The sequence below is a fragment of the Bufo gargarizans genome, chromosome 1 (genome assembly GCF_014858855.1).
Source record: "Bufo gargarizans isolate SCDJY-AF-19 chromosome 1, ASM1485885v1, whole genome shotgun sequence".
In the NCBI taxonomy this organism is placed as follows: Eukaryota; Metazoa; Chordata; class Amphibia; order Anura; family Bufonidae; genus Bufo; species Bufo gargarizans.
In genome coordinates this window covers 56320002-56339920 of record NC_058080.1, presented here as the reverse complement: position 1 = coordinate 56339920, position 19919 = coordinate 56320002, and the positions used below count along the sequence as shown (strand labels likewise).

At 45.2% G+C, this 19919-nt stretch overlaps 1 protein-coding gene across 2 annotated transcripts in view; it reads right to left on the bottom strand.

Moving 5' to 3' along the window:
- The window catches only part of TACC3 (transforming acidic coiled-coil containing protein 3), a 44011-nt gene that overhangs the window by 16018 nt on the left and 8074 nt on the right, over positions 1–19919 (bottom strand). The window contains exons 1-5 of one of the 2 annotated variants that reach the window (XM_044279193.1): positions 18644–18692; positions 17987–18143; positions 17720–17856; positions 14396–15862; positions 1010–1085 (exon numbers count right to left, since the gene is read on the bottom strand). In XM_044279193.1, the coding sequence (XP_044135128.1) occupies positions 1010–1085; positions 14396–15862; positions 17720–17856; positions 17987–18142 (1836 nt within the window). In that variant the 5' untranslated portion in view covers position 18143; positions 18644–18692. Of the gene's footprint in view, positions 1–1009; positions 1086–14395; positions 15863–17719; positions 17857–17986; positions 18144–18643; positions 18693–19919 lie in introns of those variants that run through there. The other variant, XM_044279276.1, reaches the window with a different exon arrangement.

Below are 19919 nucleotides of genomic sequence, written 5' to 3'. Positions count from 1 at the left end.
ATAACCAGAATACCCCTTTAAAAGGAGTTTGTCAAGGTTCCTTTGGGGTACCCAATATGGAGTAGATTACTGGGAATCCAAAAAATAAAAACACCTGCCCACCCCAAGATCAGCCATCATCTCTGAAGGAAGGTACAGACAACCCCCGAAAAGCACTACAAGACTACCATTGAAATCAAAGGGCAGGCCATTTAGTGCAGGTCCATTGCCTTCCTATGCTCAGGCCATTTCAGGTCCTAAAAAGTGTTTTCCAACCACACGATTTCAAAATATACAAAAAGGTACTCTGAAATGCCATGGAGTAACTCCTAGCACACAGACGCTGGCTCACTGGAACGGCAGTGGCATCAACACCACCACTATTTGCTGCCAGGAACTGGAAGCTGCGGTCACGTCACTGGTGCACAGACCAATGGGAGTCCGGGGTGGCATTGCACCGGAACAAGAAGGACTTTACGTAAAACAATTAGAAGAATCATTAACAATAGAAGCCATTGTGGCCAGAGAAGAACGCCATATCCAGAGGGCTGCATTTTGAGAAATGCCACAAACCAAAAAAGTTTTACACTTCACTGCAGACTTTTGCCATGTTTTTTTGAGCAGTTAAAATGCTTCGAAAACTCAGCAAAACACAGAATTTCTCCAGATCAGACATCTGCTGCTGCTGGCAAATCTACAGGTCAGGCAATCAATATCAGATCTGAAACCCCACTGATCAGCTCTTACTTTGCGGCACTCTGTCACCTGTGTAAGTGAATGGATTACGTTACTGCAGTGCTGCTCCAGTTTACTTCAATAGGAGGGAGCAGCACTGGTGTGTAGAGCTGGCGCCAACTTCCAGCGGCAAGGTAACCACCGATCAGCAGGGACTGCCGAGTGTCAGACCCCTGCCAATCAGATAATCGATGGCCTATATACTGAGGAAGGCCATAAATATCAAAATTCCCAACTGGACAAACTAAACAGATGACCGTGAAAAAAAAAAAAATCAGAAAGGAAGACTTCTCACCTTGATTTCCTGGGAGAAGTCTTCTGGACTGGAAGCCTTGGGATCCGATTCAGCTGTGCTGGGCGGCTTTACTGTTCTAGAATACAGAAGTGAGGGGCCGTCAGTCACCCCAAGACATGGTAGGATTTCTCATTACACCGACCTTCCCGTAAATCCAGGAGACAAGAATTTAGGCCTCAGAGAATCAGATCTCTGCCCAGTCACCATGTCAAGTGAAAAGGTCTCTTCTTGCATCATCTGGTTTAATGCAAATATTATTTAATTCCCTTCAATATGACAGTCATCTGCATCAACCCTATTAAACCAGACATACCTGGTAGTACTGAATAAAACAATACCTTTCTTTTGTCTGTATAGTAAATAGCTGTAGAAATTAGGGATCGACCGATATTGATTTTTTAGGGCCGATACCGATAATTTGTGAACTTTCAGGCCGATAGCCGATAATTTATACCGATATTCTGGGAATTTTCATTTTTGTAAAAAAAAAAAAATTCCCACAAATCTGCTGAAAATTAATGTTTATTGTTAATGTGTATTTTTTTTTTGTAAATCTTTCTTTTTAATTTATATTTAATATTTTGGTGTTTATTATTTTTTTGTAACTTTTTTTTTTAACTAACTTTTTGCCCCCTTAGGGACTAGAACCCTTGTCCTATTCACCCTGATAGAGATCTATCAGGGTGAATAGGAGCTCACACTGTCCCTGCTGCTGTGTGCTCTGTGCACACAGCAGCATGGAGCTTACCATGGCAGCCAGGGCTTCAATAGCGTCCTGGCTGCCATGGTAACCGATCGGAACCCCAGCATTACACTGCTGGGGCTCCGATCGGAGGAGCAGGGGAGAGGGGATCCTGTGGGGGGGCGCACTGCGCCACCAATGTCTGATACTGGGGGGGAGGGGGGGCGCACTGCCCCACCAATGTCTGATACTGGGGGGCTTGGGGGGGCGCACTGCGCCACCAATGAAGCTTAATCTCTAATTTATTAATATACAGGAGGCGGGAGCTGGCTGCAGGATCACATAGCCGGCTCCCGACCTCTATGAGCAGTAGCTGCGATCCGCGGCACCTGAGGAGTTAACTACCGCAGATCGCAGCTACAGCTCATAGAGGCCGGGAACCGGCTATGTGATTCTGCAGCTCCCGCCTCCTGTATATGAATGAATGAATGATAGATTAATCTTCATTGGTGGAGCAGTGGCCATAGCTCCTCCCCTCCTCCTGTCCCCTGTACTTTCATTGGCTGCAGCGGCAGGAGCAGCACAGGGGGAGGAGACACTGCTCCTTCTCCCCTGTGCTGCTGCTGAGGGAACACGGAGAGCGCTGTCAGCAGCGCGATCTGTGTTCCCCATACACTATCGGAATATCGGCAAAATAAATGCCGATACCGATAGTGTTCAAAATCCTGAATATCGGCCGATAATATCGGTAAATCCGATAATCGGTCGATCCCTAGTAGAAATGTTTTTATTCATATGCAAATTGGAAATTGGAGCACCAGGAGGGGGGCTGAATTCTTGGCGCACCACCTGTCACACCCCCTGTGCTCTGCACACTCCCCCTCTCCTTGATTGATAGGACACAGCTTTGCCCTAGCATCTACATATCATACTCCATGTACTATAGCTTTACACTGAGATCTGCACGTTATGCGTTTTTAAAACTGATGATATTTTTGTGGCTTTGCTTTTAGAAAGACATGCGCTTTTAAGCAGGAAAGTACGCAGCCTGCTCTGATGTCACTTCCTATGTAGATCTCCCTATACATAAAAGTGTGTGGGGGGGTGGGACGACACTGGAATTAGACTTACCGGTAAATCTGTTTCCTTGAATCTACCACGACGTCTTAGGCTACTTTACGGATTACAATAATACAACAGCATGCATCCGTCATGAACAGACCCGTTTGTATTATCCAACACGGCCAAGTCGGACCAGTCATGAACTTCATTGAAAGTCAATGTAGGATGGATCAGTTTTCTACTGTGCCAGAGAAAACAGATCCGTCCCCATTGACTTACATTGTGTGTCAGGACAGATCAGTCTTGCGCCGCACCACATGGCAGAGTTTGTGTCCACCTCCGGAGTGGAGACTGATCGGAGGCAAACTGACCCTTTTCCATTCAGAATGCTTTAGGGCAAAACTGATCCGTTTTGGACCGCTGAGCCCTGAATGGATCTCACAAACGCGAAGCCAAAACGCCAGTGTGAAAGAAGCCTTACAAATAAGATTGACCCCTTTATCTCTGTTCCTGCCCTACAGAGGTAGAGATTAAAAGCCACCACCCACTCTCTCCCTCTAGTGTTTACCAATTACCCAAGTGGGTGCTTTCACATTTTTAACCCTAAAACAAAAAAAGTATATAAACCCAAAAGAAGAATTTTTATTTATTTTTTCTTCGTATTACTTCATACTTATTATCGGTATAGTTAAAGGGGGATCTGCAGTTTGTTTTAACCGACACCCGGACCCCCGCCGATCAGCTGTTTGAGAAGGCAGCAGCGCCGCAGCCTTCTCACTGTTTACCGCTGGCCCAGTGACGTCACGACTAGTATCACTGGCCTGGGCGGGGCTAAGCTCTGTTCACTTGAATGGAGCTTAGCCCCGCCCAAGCCAGCTGATACTAGTCGTGACGTCACTGGGCCCGCGGTAAACAGTGAGAAGGCTGCAGCGCTGCTAGGGCGCCGCTGCCGTCTCAAACAGCTGATCAGCGAGGGTCCCGTTTGTCAGACCCCTGCCGGTCAGATGCTGCTGATCTATCAAGAAGACATTTTTCCATAGGACATGTAGAGACATTAAAGCGTAGCAGCGGGATATGGTAGTTTTAATCCAGCAACCTCTGGATGCTTTGGAAAGCTTCTTCCCTTTGTGACCCGTGAACTAAAATCAACAGATTGGAAGCCCCTAAGATCTTTAGTAAAATGACAGGTACTGGATGATAGAGTCCCTTACGTCTATCCAAGAGATGGAATTGTCCTTCTGTAGGGTTTTGCGGGTCACTAAAATGACAGCAAGACAATTTCTTGGTCCCGACAGAAGTCAGACTACCTTTGGAAGGAACCCTGGGTCTAATTTTAGCACTATCCTGTCAGGAAATATTGAAAAATAAGGTTCTCGGCATGAGAGGGCCTGTATTACCCCCAGACGATGTTATGGCTATTAAGAAGGAAGCTTTAAAAGGAGAGATGTTTAATGGAAATGTCCAGTATAGGAGCCAAAGGTGATCTTGTCAACCCCTTTAGGACAAAATTTATTCCCCCTGAGGAACTTTAGGAGTTAATGGTCCAAGTCTAGATGCTGCTCATGAAACATTTCCCCCCCTTCCCATCTATGATCTGCTAGGTTAGTATCATAGAATGCCCCCAGTGCCGAAATGTGGACTTTTAGGGTACTTGGCCCAAGTTTAAGGTGTAGTCCTTTCTGAAGAGAATCCAAAATTTTCTGAATACAAGGGGAGGACATATTTGGAAAATCATCTCCCAGACATCTACAAGTACCTTTTCCAGATTTTTGGGTAAATAGTAGAGGTAACCTTTTTCTTGCTGGGGTTTTTAAAAGTATGCCCAAGGCTCTTCTTGGTACGGTTTCGCTATATCAGTTCGGGGGCGAGGTACTGCAAGGCTTCCAAGCCTACCGCCTGATGGGGAGCGGTCAGAGACATTTTCCTTAGAATGGAGAACCAGCTTCTTTTTGGCCAGTAGGGGGTTATCAATATCACAGTTACTTGGTCTGTTAGAATTTCCTGTAGGACTTGGGGAATTCGAGTCCAGGGAGGAAAAGCATATGTCCATTTTAATTGAAAAAAAAAAAAAAAAAAAAAAAAAAAAAAAAAAAAGCGTCTAGTGCCCAATGACTCTCTGGGAACTAAGGAACAAAAGCATTCGACTTTTGCATTTTTATTTGAGGCAAATGGTCCTTTTTCCAAAATGTTCTGATTTAAATCCACCTCTAGATTTTCTGATTCTCTCTTAAGATAATTATCAGGCTACATAGAGCGGCGCTCATCCCTCCGTTCACCCGCTGTGTCCTCTGGCATCTTCACTTAATTGGTTAGACTAGGCGGAGTCTTCCCCGTTTCACCCTGGGCGTCTCCTTCTCCTAGGCTGTAGCGCTGTCCAATCGCAGCGCAGAGCTCACAGCCTGGGAGTTTCTCTTTTCTGGGGACCTTATATCCCCTTGATGTTTTAAATAGGCTACCGCCGTAGTATTGTCTGAAAGATTTTTATATATATATATATGTTTGTTCTGCGTAAAAGGTTTTGAGCTACTGTTCGAGCCTCCCAGCTCTCTGTCGTTTGAGGATTTATTTTTATTTTTATTTCTTCTGACCATTTTCTCTGCCAGGTTGAGGGGGCCATTTTTTGCTCCTCAATCTGTACCACTTGCATCTTTCTTCCACCAATTTAAATCTGACTTTACTTTGTAATGAATCATTATCTTCCTGTCTAGGGATGGTTGTTTTTTGTTCCAATAGCCTAGAATCCAGGTCTGCATAATTCTGGTGTGAGCCTGACCCCAAGCTACTGTCGTTATGCATGATGTCACGAGTCCCAGAATGCTCATGGCCCCTCTGATAGAGCACCGGTTTTGTGTTTGGAACTCTTATTCTTTCCCGGATAGTCTCTATTTTTTCCTGTGGGAGAGATGAAGTTTGGGACATTGAATCCAATGTTACTCCTAGAAACTTGCTGTTGGATGATGGGATCAAGGAGGACTTTTTCATGTTTACCAACCAACCAAGGTCTGCAGTTTTTTTGTAAAAATATAAAATGTGTCTGACTTATTGCTTCTAATTCTGAGTTTCCTATTATAAGGAAATAGTCCACGCATGGGGAAAATCAGTAGTCCCAGTTACGCGTTCACCACGTAGGAAATGTATATTTTACTTTTATATTTTAATATTTTGTACTTTTCGGACATGGCAATAGGCGATATAAAAATATATAAGCAATAAATAAACATATGTAAAAATTGGGAAAGGGGATTAGAACCTGGGATCTTTTCAGCCCTTGACCCATTCACTCTAATAGTCCTCTATCAGGGTGTATAGGACTTCACTCTCCCTGCTGCCCTGTGCATAGTACACACAGCAGCGGGGAGCTTACCATGGCCGCCAGGGTTTCAGTACCGTCCTGGCTGCCATGGAAACCGATCGGAGCCCCAGGATTACACAGCTGGGGCTCCGATCAGAAGCTGCCACTGCCACCAATGAAGAGGGGACCCTGTGGCCACTGCCACCAATGACTAATACTGTGGGGGGGGGGGGGGGGGGGGGTTACACAGCCACCAACGATAATTAATGTTTAATACAGGGGGCTGGTGTGTCTGCACAGAATCACATAGCCGACACCCTGCCTCTGACAGGGAGCTTCGATTAGCGACAGCAGTTGGTGCCGCACCTGAGGGGGTTAACTGCCACTGATCGCAGCTTCCGTTCAAACAGGCTGGGCACCGCCTCCTGTATTTGTATTAGACGTTCAACATTGGTGGTGCAGTGCGCCTGCCCCCCTCCCATCTCTCCTTGTTGGCAGCAAGGCACAGGTGGGAGGGAGAGAGCGACTCCTTCTCCCCTGTGCGGCTGAGGGAACATGAGCGCGCCAACAGCAGCGCGCTTGTGTTCTGTGATAGCGCGCCGGACGCATTATCGGGAAGGTTAGATGCCGATAAATAAAAATAGAAACAAAGACAGAATATAAGCCGATAACATCGGTAACTGATAATCAGCCGATCCCTACTTCTCGTCTTAGAGGACATATCTCTACAACCAGCTTTGTAAAGATCCTTGGTGCTGAGGAAGGAAGGGAAGCAAATTGGAAATTATGCATTGAGCCCTCGTCCTCTTAGTGCAAATCTGAGATATTTTAGTAAATTGAGAGACAGGAACAGGCTAGTAAGCGTCTTTTAGATCAACGGATATCATACAAGCTCCTTCTTTGACAAGGGGGACGATAGACTAAAACGATTCCATTTTGAACTTCCTGTCAATTATCGCTCTGTTTAGATCTTTTAAATTTATGATGGTACAGGAAGATCAGTCTGGTTTTAGTACCAGAACCACCTTGAATAGGAGCCTGTCCCCTCTAATTCAGGTACATTTTTACTACCCCTGATTATAAAAAAAAAATAAAAATAATAAATATAAATATATATATATATATATATATATATATATATATATATATATATATATATATATATATATATATATATATATATATATATACATATACACACACACATATATATACACACACACACACTACAGACCAAAAGTCTCATTTAAAGAGTTTTCTTTATTTTTATGACTATGAAAATTGTAGATTCACACTGAAGGCATCAAAACTATGAATTAACACATGTGGAATTATATACATAACAAAAAAGTGTGAAACAACTGAAAATATGTCATACTCTAGGTTCTTCAAAGTAGCCACCTTTTGCTTTGATATTAACCTACAAAAGGCCACCTGTCAACTAGACAGATACAATTACCACTTGTATGACATCTAAGGTAAACCAAAACGAACAAGTAGAAAAAGGTATAAATTTATTAATAAAATACAAAGGATGGAGCTACTGCAGAATTACAAGAATACGGAGAAGCACAGGGTCACAGACACCACAACACACCTAGGTGTCTATGGGTAATAACACACGGACAGGTACAGTAAATAAATGCTGGTATGTGTTCAAAACTGACCTAGATGGCCAATTGTGATATCTCCACACAATTACTATAATTGAATCATGCAGATGACCATACTAGGTACAGAGAAAAGAACAGTAAATCTACACATAGTACTGGAACCATGAAAACAGACCATGGGAGCAATAATACTCAAGTAAGAGTGACAATAAAGACAATATATACCATGGATATGTAACGAGACTCACTATGGATACGTGTAGGGGTCCCTAGCAACAATGTGGAAAGGGAAATACCGGCTAGAACGTACCTGAAGACATGGTAGTGAGTGGGCGTATGGACCCTGGGCGCACAACCTCGACGCGCGTTTCGCCCTACGGCTTCGTCAGGAGGTACTGAATGATGTATAGACAGGGTATATATAAGGAGAAGTGGGTGGGTGGGTGGAAGGAAATTACCTCTATGTGGTACACCTGCGGTCCACATGCCCGGGTGCGGAGAGCTCCATGATGCAAGACGCCATCTCTCGGCGCGTCCACGTCATCGCGCAAGCGCGAAAATATGACTTAACGGAGCGCGTCCAGATGGCGCCGTGCAGCGCATGCGCAGTCCGCGGCCCTGTGGAACGCAGGTGACCCGCAACCAATGGTGCGTGGGTAAGAGAACAGGAAGTGTCACAGTCATATGAATGACTGTGACGGGGTGCCAGAGAGGACACTAGACGCATCCATACCGAGTCCCACACAAATCGAACTAAGCCTGAAATCGACAAACAACATCATATGCAAGTGATAAATAGATCAACACAGTATAGTGTATCAGATCCGCCGTATATGAGTGGGGGCGGGGCAGAGCACTTCCATAAACAAATGGTTGCTCTAGCCCGCCCACACAGACCACAGCCGAAATGAAGAACGTGTACATACGGACCATACAATTATGGCCAAAATACCATCTACCCTAAAGTGTCATGTGTAGGGGATCCATATAAATGGAGCCACAATATCATAATGGTGTAAAAGAAATTTATACGTAAAATAGTGTCTAAAAGCATAATACATTATATAGAAATACAAAAATATATATGTAAAAAATATATAAATAGTAACAATAAATAAATGAATTAATAAAAAAAGAGTCCATACATGTTTCATGATTGTAATCAGATGTTGAATATATATTCAGAATCTATGATCTAAACAACATTATTAGATAAACCTACTTATAAGTAGATGGCCATGATTAGTATAATTAAAGTTGGATGGCCATCAAAGTGTAAATAGATCCATACATTACTGGATAAAGAATCAATACATATTTCATGATTACAATCCATGAAATATGTATTGATTCTTTATCCAGTAATGTATGGATCTATTTACACTTTGATGGCCATCCAACTTTAATTATACTAATCATGGCCATCTACTTATAAGTAGGTTTATCTAATAATGTTGTTTAGATCATAGATTCTGAATATATATTCAACATCTGATTACAATCATGAAACATGTATGGACTCTTTTTTATTAATTCATTTATTTATTGTTACTATTATTTATATATTTTTTACATATATATTTTTGTATTTCTATATAATGTATTATGCTTTTAGACACTATTTTACGTATAAATTTCTTTTACACCATTATGATATTGTGGCTCCATTTATATGGATCCCCTACACATGACACTTTAGGGTAGATGGTATTTTGGCCATAATTGTATGGTCCGTATGTACACGTTCTTCATTTCGGCTGTGGTCTGTGTGGGCGGGCTAGAGCAACCATTTGTTTATGGAAGTGCTCTGCCCCGCCCCCACTCATATACGGCGGATCTGATACACTATACTGTGTTGATCTATTTATCACTTGCATATGATGTTATTTGTCGATTTCAGGCTTAGTTCGATTTGTGTGGGACTCGGTATGGATGCGTCTAGTGTCCTCTCTGGCACCCCGTCACAGTCATTCATATGACTGTGACACTTCCTGTTCTCTTACCCACGCACCATTGGTTGCGGGTCACCTGCGTTCCACAGGGCCGCGGACTGCGCATGCGCTGCACGGCGCCATCTGGACGCGCTCCGTTAAGTCATATTTTCGCGCTTGCGCGATGACGTGGACGCGCCGAGAGATGGCGTCTTGCATCATGGAGCTCTCCGCACCCGGGCATGTGGACCGCAGGTGTACCACATAGAGGTAATTTCCTTCCACCCACCCACTTCTCCTTATATATACCCTGTCTATACATCATTCAGTACCTCCTGACGAAGCCGTAGGGCGAAACGCGCGTCGAGGTTGTGCGCCCAGGGTCCATACGCCCACTCACTACCATGTCTTCAGGTACGTTCTAGCCGGTATTTCCCTTTCCACATTGTTGCTAGGGACCCCTACACGTATCCATAGTGAGTCTCGTTAGATATCCATGGTATATATTGTCTTTATTGTCACTCTTACTTAAGTATTATTGCTCCCATGGTCTGTTTTCATGGTTCCAGTACTATGTGTAGATTTACTGTGCTTTTCTCTGTACCTAGTATGGTCATCTGCATGATTCAATTATAGTAATTGTGTGGAGATATCACAATTGGCCATCTAGGTCAGTTTTGAACACATACCAGCATTTATTTACTGTACCTGTCCGTGTGTTATTACCCATAGACACCTAGGTGTGTTGTGGTGTCTGTGACCCTGTGCTTCTCCGTATTCTTGTAATTCTGCAGTAGCTCCATCCTTTGTATTTTATTAATAAATTTATACCTTTTTATACCATTTTCCACTTGTTCGTTTTGGTTTACCTTTTGCTTTGATTACTGCTTTGCACACTCTTGGCATTCTCTTGATGAGCTTCAAGGAGGTAGTCACCTGAAATGGTTTTCACTTCACAGGTGTGCCCTGTCAGGTTTAATAAGTGGGATTTCTTGCCTTATAAAATGGGGTTGGGACCATCAGTTGCGTTGTAGAGAAGTCAGGTGGATACACAGCCGATAGTCCTACTGAATAGACTGTTAGAATTTGTATTATGGCAAGAAAAAAGCAGCTAAGTAAAGAAAAACAAGTGGCCATCATTACTTTAAGAAATGAAGGTCAGTCAGTCCGAAAAATTGGGAAAAAAGTGTCCAAGTGCAGTCACAAAAACCATCAAGCGCTACAAAGAAACTGGCTCACATGCGGACCGCCCCAGGAAAGGAAGACCAAGAGTCACCTCTGCTGCGGAGGATAAGTTCATCCGAGTCACCAGCCTCAGAAATCGCAGGTAAACAGCAGCTCAGATTAGAGACCAGGTCAATGCCACACAGAGATCTAGCAGCAGACATCTCTAGAACTGTTAAGAGGAGACTGTGTGAATCAGGCCTTCATGGTAGAATATCTGCTAGGAAACCACTGCTAAGGACAGGCAACAAGCAGAAGAGACTTGTTTGGGCTAAAGAACACAAGGAATGGACATTAGACCAGTGGAAATCTGTGCTTTGGTCTGATGAGTCCAAATTTTAGATCTTTGGTTCCAACCACCGTGTCTTTGTGCGACGCAGACAAGGTGAACGGATGGACTCTACATGCCTGGTTCCCACCGTGAAGCATGGAGGAGGAGGTGTGATGGTGTGGGGGTGCTTTTCTGGTGACACTGTTGGGGATTTATTCAAAATTGAAGGCATACTGAACCAGCATGGCTACCACAGCATCTTGCAGCGGCATGCTATTCCATCCGGTTTGCGTTTAGTTGGACCATCATTTATTTTTCAACAGGACAATGACCCAAAACACACCTCCAGGCTGTGTAAGGGCCATTTGACCATGAAGGAGAGTGATGGGGTGCTGCGCCAGATGACCTGGCCTCCACAGTCACCGGACCTGAACCCAATCAAGATGGTTTGAGGTGAGCTGGACCGCAAAGTGAAGGCAAAAGGACCAACAAGTGCTAAGCATCTCTGGGAACTCCTTCAAGACTGTTGGAAGACCATTTCAGGTGACTACCTCTTGAAGCTCATCAAGAGAATGCCAAGAGTGTGCAAAGCAGTAATCAAAGCAAAAGGTGGCTGCTTTGAAGAACCTAGAATATGACATATTTTCAGTTGTTTCACACTTTTGTTATGTATATAATTCCACATGTGTTAATTCATAGTTTTGATGCCTTCAGTGTGAATCTATGAAAATGAAGAAAACTCTTTGAATGAGAAGGTGTGTCCAAACTTTTGGTCTGTACTAATATATATAATTTTTTTTTTTGTATTAGAGAGAGTCTAAACACCTTGACATATTTTTGATAAAGCAGTGGGGCTGTGGGAAGTGGACTGAAATCTTCATGGAGGAGTTGAGGAAAGTTCTATTTTGCAACAATCATGATGTCTGAAGTCCAGGGATTTGAGGTTACAGATTTCCACTGGGTCAGAGAATCCCTCCTACTTTGGAGTCATTGCTTTTAGTTTTGTTCATTTTGTAAATTGAGGAAACCCCTACCTTTGCCCCCTTTTTGATAACTCCAGCGTCCCGTTTTCCCCTATAGGGTCTGGACTGCGAACTAAAATGTTTGCCTTTATTCTTTTCCAGAAAACCACTTTATCGGCCACTTTTTCAAAAATTGTATCTAGTACAGGGCCGAAGACATTCTCCCCTGAAAAGGCGATAGAGCACAATTTTGCGCTCGTCTGGCTGAGTTTGAAAGAGCCGCGTCTTTAGCCGTTAATCTGGCTGATTCTGCAGAAGTGTCAGCCAGAAAAGCAGTGGCGGACCTAAGAAATGGAATAGAGGGTAAAATTTCTTCCCTGGGAGCCTTATTCATTATGAGATTCTCTAACTCATTGAGCCAGAAATACATAGCCCTAGCCACAGAAGTTGCCGCTATGTTTGTCTTTATCCCAAACGTGGAGGCTTTCCAACATTTCCTCAAAAGGGCATCTGCCTTTCGTTCCATGGGATCGCGTAATTGTGACAAATCCTATATCTATCCATCTCTCATTACAGGTCTTATACAGTCTATTAAAAGCATCCCCCCTGTCCACCTTATAAATACCAAAAAATAAAGTTTTATAACCTGCCTGTCTCGTCACCAATCTGCCCAAGGGGCGGTGTTTCATCTCAAATTGCGCCCAGCCAGCCGCTCCCAACTGCTGTTCTGAAGCCCCGCCCAGCTCATCAATATTCACTTAGCTGGGCGGCAGCTACAACTCTCCCCAGTCAAGATCCTGCGCATGGGCAATTGAATCCTCCTAGTCTAATCTTCTGCGCTTGCGCCCGGCTGTGGTTACATCACGCCTGTGCAGGATCTTGACTGGGGAGAGTTGTAGCCGCCGCCCAGCAAAGTGAATATTGATGAGCTGGGCGGGGCTTCAGAACAGCAGTTGGGAGCGGCTGGCTGGGCACAATTTGAGATTAAACGCCGCCCCTTGGGCAGATTGGTGACGAGACAGGCAGGTTATAAAACTTTATTTTTTGGTATTTATAAGGTGGACAGGGGGGGATACTTAGATGCTTCTAATAGACTGTATAAGACCTGTGATGTCATATATATAACTAAATATGCTGATTTGGCCCGTCAGTGTCCCTTTAAATGGCAGGGAAGTTCTCTTAACAATTAACTTTTGCCACTTTTATATACATTTTTGGGGTCTCATTAAAGATCTTAGTTTTGGACGGAACAAAGGGTAGTCCATTTCTGAACTCTTTGGAGACCCCCAACGTTTTTTGGATAATCCCCATGGTTAGCCCTTAGTAATTCCTCCATTTCCTCAGAGCATGAAAATAGTATTTTTACCCTCTGACAATTAACCTTCATCAATATCATGTCTGGAGGTGGACACCTCATTGTCCGTGTCCTCTGCATCAGAGGAGGATGGAACTAAACTTGATTTTTCAACGGGAGGAACTGGCGTAAGGGAGGCCAAAGAGGATTTAATTCTAAATCATAGATTTTACTTTCAGAATAGATGGTCGCTTTCCCAGGTTTGCTTCCTCACCAGAGAGAAGGGAGACCATGCAGCAAGGGGTGAGAGCAGGACCCTGCTTCAGGGACAAGAATCACCCCAACTTCCACTGCCCAGCTTTAGCAACAGCAGAGGAGAAGATTGGTAAGCCAATCCTATCACTAAAAAGACACAAAATCTAAGAAGTAAAAGTAAACTCTACACCTCCTCTCTGTGCGACGCCCCCCTAGGGACAGAAAACACTGAAGGGAGAGAGCGGGTGGTGGCTTAAAAACTCTGTTCCTGCCCCTACAGAGGTCAATCTTCTCTGGATTGAACAAAAATGCATCAATAACCTAGTTGTTAACCTGTGAACCCACCCCAAGCCCACCGTGTGCTGTTCCTCCTGGAGATATATGAACTAACTAGGTGTTAACATACCTCTTGATGACAGCAACATGGAATGGTAACCTCTAGTAGAAATTACATCCATTTCCAAATATATAACAGAGGAACAGTACTATGCACACGGGGATCAAAGGGACATTCATTAAGACCAGTGTTTTAGACAGCCCTGTGCTGGCGGTGGATCAGAAGTTATGAAGTACCAGTCTCTCCATAACTTCGGCACATCCAACACCAGTTTTTAATGCAAGACAGCTTCCAAGCCGCCTTGCATTGAGACCTTTTTTCGACCAGCCGATCTATCCATTTTGGGAGGGAAGGGGGGTGGACACCCCCTCCTATCCAATAGTTAATCCTGTGGCTAGGGGATAACTGTCTCTAACAGGAATATCGCAACTATCCAGCAAGTCTGCATTTCAAAAGGTCTTACCTCTCAACGTTTTCAGATGGAACCAGTTTATCATCTTTGGCCTTGTCACTGGATTCCTCCACAGGTTTACCAGCATCAGCTTTTGGTGGACTGTCCTCTTTCTTCACATCTGGTACATCACCAGCAGGTTTCACCACTGTGGGCGACCCAGCTATCTTTGACCCTCCACTTCCAAAAGGATTAAAGTTGGGATCGCAAAACTTATCCCAGTTGAAGTTATATGAAGCTTTAGGTACGACGATTTCCTCCTCAGGTTCTGAGAGCTTGGGAAGATCTTGTTTTTTAGGTTTCTCTGGTGCGGCTTCCTTGGGAGCAGCTGGTTTCTTCAAAGGTTTGACACCTAGACGCTTCCCCAGATTTTTAGGTGGTGGCTTTCGGACAGCGGCATCTCCGCCCCCAAAGTCAAATTCCAGTTTCAGGGGCGCGTCTTTACAGTTGTCGACATTTTCAGAAACTGGATTTTTTGGAGAGTTTGGCAGCTTTGAACCTCCAGTATTAAATGGATCAATGGCATCGATTTGGTCAGGGTCAAATTTGTAAGAGGCTTTAGGCAGTGGAGGAGAATTTGGGACTTCAGGTGGTGACGTCTCAGCATCCACATTAGTAGAGTTCTGTACTATGTCTGCACCCAAGGTGTCCACATTAACTGACTCTGCTTCTGGAGGATTTATTGTGGCTGTATCTTCACCTGCAGCCATATTTGATGCCTCTTCTGGGACGGGTTTGGACTCCGCCAGAGGAACAGTGTCATCTAGAGAAGCTTTACTGGACGTGTCTTCACTTCCCGGGCCTAGCTGTACAGTGACTGGGGACTCTGGATTTGATGGGCTAGACCTTAATAAAGCCACAGCTCGATCAGAATGAGGTGCATGAACAGATGTCTCCAACAGGCTTTTCAACTCCAAGTCAGCTGGAGGCTCAGGGACATCACCCGCTGGAGGCTCACAGACAGTGACAAAAGCTGGAGGCTCAGGGACATCACCCGCTAGAGGCTCACAGGCAGTGACAAAAGCTGGAGGCTCAGGGACGTCACCCGCTAGAGGCTCACAGGCAGTGACAAAAGCTGGAGGCTCAGGGACGTCACCCGCTAGAGGCTCACAGACAGTGACAAAAGCTGGAGGCTCAGGGACGTCACCCGCTGGAGGCTCACAGGCAGTGACAAAAGCTGGAGGCTCAGTGACGTCACCCGCTGGAAGCTCACAGGCAGTGACAAAAGCTGGAGGCTCAGGGACCTCACCCATCGGAGGCTCGCTGGCAAAGACATCAAAATATTGAGGCTCATTGATGTCAGATGTAGGAGGCTCAGATCTCACAGGCGAATTCATCATTTTATTAGTGCTTCTGAATGGATTGATTTCATCCAGTTTGTCAAAATCAATCGCGTACGCTCCCATGCTCTTCAATGGAATTTCATCTTCCAGAAGGGTTGTGGGATTACTTGTAATATTTGGGTCCTCTGAAGTCAGTCTGGAGAGAGAAGAGAACAAAAAAATAAAAATATTAATCCCATTTGCACAATTTTTCTACTGGTAGAGGCATCTCCCAGCATACAAAGTGAATCTTACGGTATGATGAGGGCAGGGAGATTGCGAGAACCATTCCAGGACGGTTTGAGATTCCCTAGTCTGCCATTTTGACATCTCAGATGACAGATACAGTGACTCATGAAACAAACCCAAGTCACCATAGCAAAACCCATACACAGCAAGGAAAATGTGGGACTCATTTGTGCCAACAGCAGGGCCAGATCAAGTCACCACTGAGGTTACTGTAGACAGAACAAACCTTTGATTAAAGGGGTAATCCGGTTATATTAGGTTATCTCACCCCCCCAATCAACATAGGGGGTAGGGGATAACTATTAGATTGTGAGGGTCCTATCACGAGAACAGGGGCTCTGTGCCATGTGGAGCCCCAGAAATGAATGGAGCGGTTGGTCGGGCATGCGTTCAGCCACTTTTCATTTCTATAGGAGTTCCAATGATTGCCAGATGCAGTGCTCCATTCTTTCCGGAACTCATATAGGCATAAGCAATTAATTTCTGGGGCTCTGAGTGGTGCGGGGAGCCTGTTTTTGTGAAGGTCCAAGCAGCCCCTTACAATCTAATAATTAACCCTTTTGCTGTGGATAGGGATAAATAAAAAAAAAGAGGTTCTGCAGCCAGTACGTGTTGATGACCTACCCTCATGATATCGGGGGGGAGGGGTGTCTCAACATCTAGCACCCCCACTGATGAGCTGTTTGAAGGGCGCTGCTTCCTCAAGATTACACTGGACGTCTTGGTAGTGAGGAGTAATCTTGAAAAGGAAGAAGTGCTCGTAGGAGCCCTGCCATCACTTCAAATAGCAGATCGGTGGGGGATGCCAGAAGTCAGACCCTCACCGGTCAGATATTAATGACCTATTCTAGGATAGGTCATTAATATGTATTGGCTGCACAGCCCCTTTAGTATAACCAAAACACTCCTTTTCATGTTAGACATTTAAAGAAAGACCATGCGCCGCGCCGCACCCCCCTGCAAGTTGAGGACCGCGCTCCGGAAATGCGGAGAGTGTGCTCTCCGCATCTCTTCTGGCCCCATAGACAATGAATGGGTCTGCACCCGTGTGAGTGTGCCCGCCTGTCCTAGGTGCAAGGATGATCAGCAGCTAAATATCTGGTCCTCATATGGCAGTTGGTAGATCCAGATAGAAATTAACATCTATGGTTTATAAACTAGACCCATCAACAGGACAGACTGGTCATAGACCCTACTGGGAATTTTCCTGGTGGGCTGATGCTGGGTGGGCTGCTTGAGCCTCTCTCACTGCCACTGACCAGGTACGTACTACTGGGGGCATTATTAGATGAAGTTCAAGAAGCAAGCTGAAGCAAGTGATGGCATGGTGTTGTGTCCCATATCTCCTAAGCCCCCTGCTCCATATCAGACAGTTGGAGGGGAATGAAACAACGTGGCAGCTATTGATGTCCACCACAGAAGGACAGCTTCAGAGGAGGTCTTCTGTGCTGCACATTTGTTTGTGGGATGGTATTCCGAGCTGTACTATGGAATTACTGACAATGTAGGTTTGGGACCCGAACCTATAAGACAATGGGGGCATATTCTAGCGATATGCCCCCATTGTCCATGAGGAGACAACCCCTTCAAGTTCCTAGCCCGCTCCTGGACAGATCCCTGTAAGAAACATGCATCCCAGGCAGCACTTCACCACGTGTCCCCATGATGCCTGCAATGCTGCAGTGCTCTGTGCCTCTGTGGGGGGGGGGGGGGGGGGGGGGGGCATAGTCAATACAGTAGCAGTAGTGTGACATTAGAGACTTACAAGCTGGAGTTGAGATTCAGCTTCTGCAACGCCTGCGCACAGTCCTCCAGTGTTAACATGCTCTGTGGTCGGTTCGCCCCGCTGGGAGTTACAAGCCTTTGAGTCTGAGGATCCCTCATCGGAGTCTGAAACGTCACCTAAAAATCACAATGACACATTGACTACGAGAAACACATGTGGCTATAAATATATGACTTCCTGTGGATGCGGAGCGAGCTAGAAACTAAAGTGAGAACTACAATTACAGCCCGGGGGCGGAGAAGATACCTTCACGCTTTTCACAGCACTCTTCGGAGGCAGATTGTCTTTCTGTGAAGGACGCAGTATAGAAGGTCTGCCGGTGTCCGGAGGAGTGAACAGGAAGTCACACGTCTCGCCTGTTAGGTTGCTCCCAAAATTCTCATCAAATATCTGTACACTCATCCTAAAGAGGAAATAAAAAAAAAGACCTAGTGAGAACTGGAGACAGGAAAAACATCTGCATCTCCCTCCTTGTCATGTGGTGGGGGTCCGACTCCCAACACCCCCGCGGTTTGAAGAGGTTACGGCACTGCGGTGACCTCTTTTATCAGACACGTGGCCTAAGCCAAGGATCTCAAACTAGTGGCCAGCTATTGTAAAAAAATGACAACTTCTATCATGCCTGTACAGTCTACAGGGCATGCTGGGAGTTGTAGTTTTGCAGGTCCATGATCTCTGGCCTAGGCATAGTAACAAGTAAATTGGTCTGTGGTTAGGTCATGAAAACGTGAAAAAGTTGCTTCCAATCTATGCAGGTGGTAGTAACAACCAGTGAGAAGCAAAGAAAGCTGCAGAACTTCAGTGAGCTCTATTCTTGAAATATCAGCTATGCTCAGAACCTCACGGCTTCCCCTGGGTGCGGCCAGCAGGTGGCGCTATACATAACCCATTACATTTACTAACGTAGACAGCCCAGGCAAAACAGATTTCCTCCAGCAGCTCTGTGACCCTGATGTACAAGCGGACATTTCCTCCAGCCAAACAACGGAAGGCGAGACCGCACCCGCCAACGTCATGCTGACACCTCCGCACAACACATGCATCCACCGTCACATGGCATGTGTTAAAACTGGGGGTTCCCTAAAGGCGTGAGGGCCCTCTCACCAAACCAGCTGACATACACCTATTCAGCAATTTAGAAATTCAAGCTGATGAACTGCACAGAGAAGCATCCACATAAGGCGCTGTTCACATGGGTGCTGAAGCAGAGCTAAACCGATGGCTCCAGCCAACAATAGCGTCGGACATACTCTGACTATAACCGGGTCCTATGGGTTTCCGTCATGGTGTTTATCATTTTACTGGAAAAGTGGCGCTGCGCTTTTCTCCCCCCCCCCCCCCTGCCATTTTTTGACAATCTGCGACAGAGGCTCTGGCGCAGATGTGAACAGAGCCTAAAAGATACGTAGACATGCACTACAAGAGCAAGAAGGGCGACACCTGCAACTCTGGCAAAATCAACAGGCAAGTCTGCAATCCACTAGACGTCCTAAGGGCCCATGCACGTGACTGTTTTTACGGTCTGCAAAACACATTTACCGGCAGTGTGCGTTCAGCATTTTTCGAACAGAACAGTCCTACCCTTGTCTGTAATAGGACACTTTTTTGCGGAATGGACATACAGACACGGAACGCAGTGATTACATTTTTTTTTGCAGCCCCATTGAAGTGAATGGTTCAGCACATGAGCTGTAAAAAATAAAAATTTTGTTTGTGTGCATGAGCCCTAAAAGGGATTTAAAAAAAAAAAAAAAAAAAAAAAAAAAAAAAAAAACCTCTCCTGCTGCTCCTTTAACTGGCCTCCTGCTCGGACAGGGTCATGTGGACCAATGACAGGCCTCGTGTCTCACAGTTGGAGGCCAGTTATTGGCTGCAGAGAGGCACATGACAACGTCCAGCCGAAAATTTACAGAATGAGGAACGCGAGAGCAGCGCAAGGAAGCGGAACTGAGGGGAGCAGGCGAATTATCTCCCACCCCCACACTATGGTAAGAGTCTGGACAACCCCTTTATGACCCACTTCACACAGCGCTGCCTGCAGAATTTGTCAGTCATTCTTTACCAGAAAGCGACTAACAGCTGCACGAAGGTTGCCTCCATAGTTTTCAATGGTAGGCAGCACTGCACTTCTGGTCGCAGTTATAGCTGCAACTGCCCTAATAAAAGGACAAGTCCATTT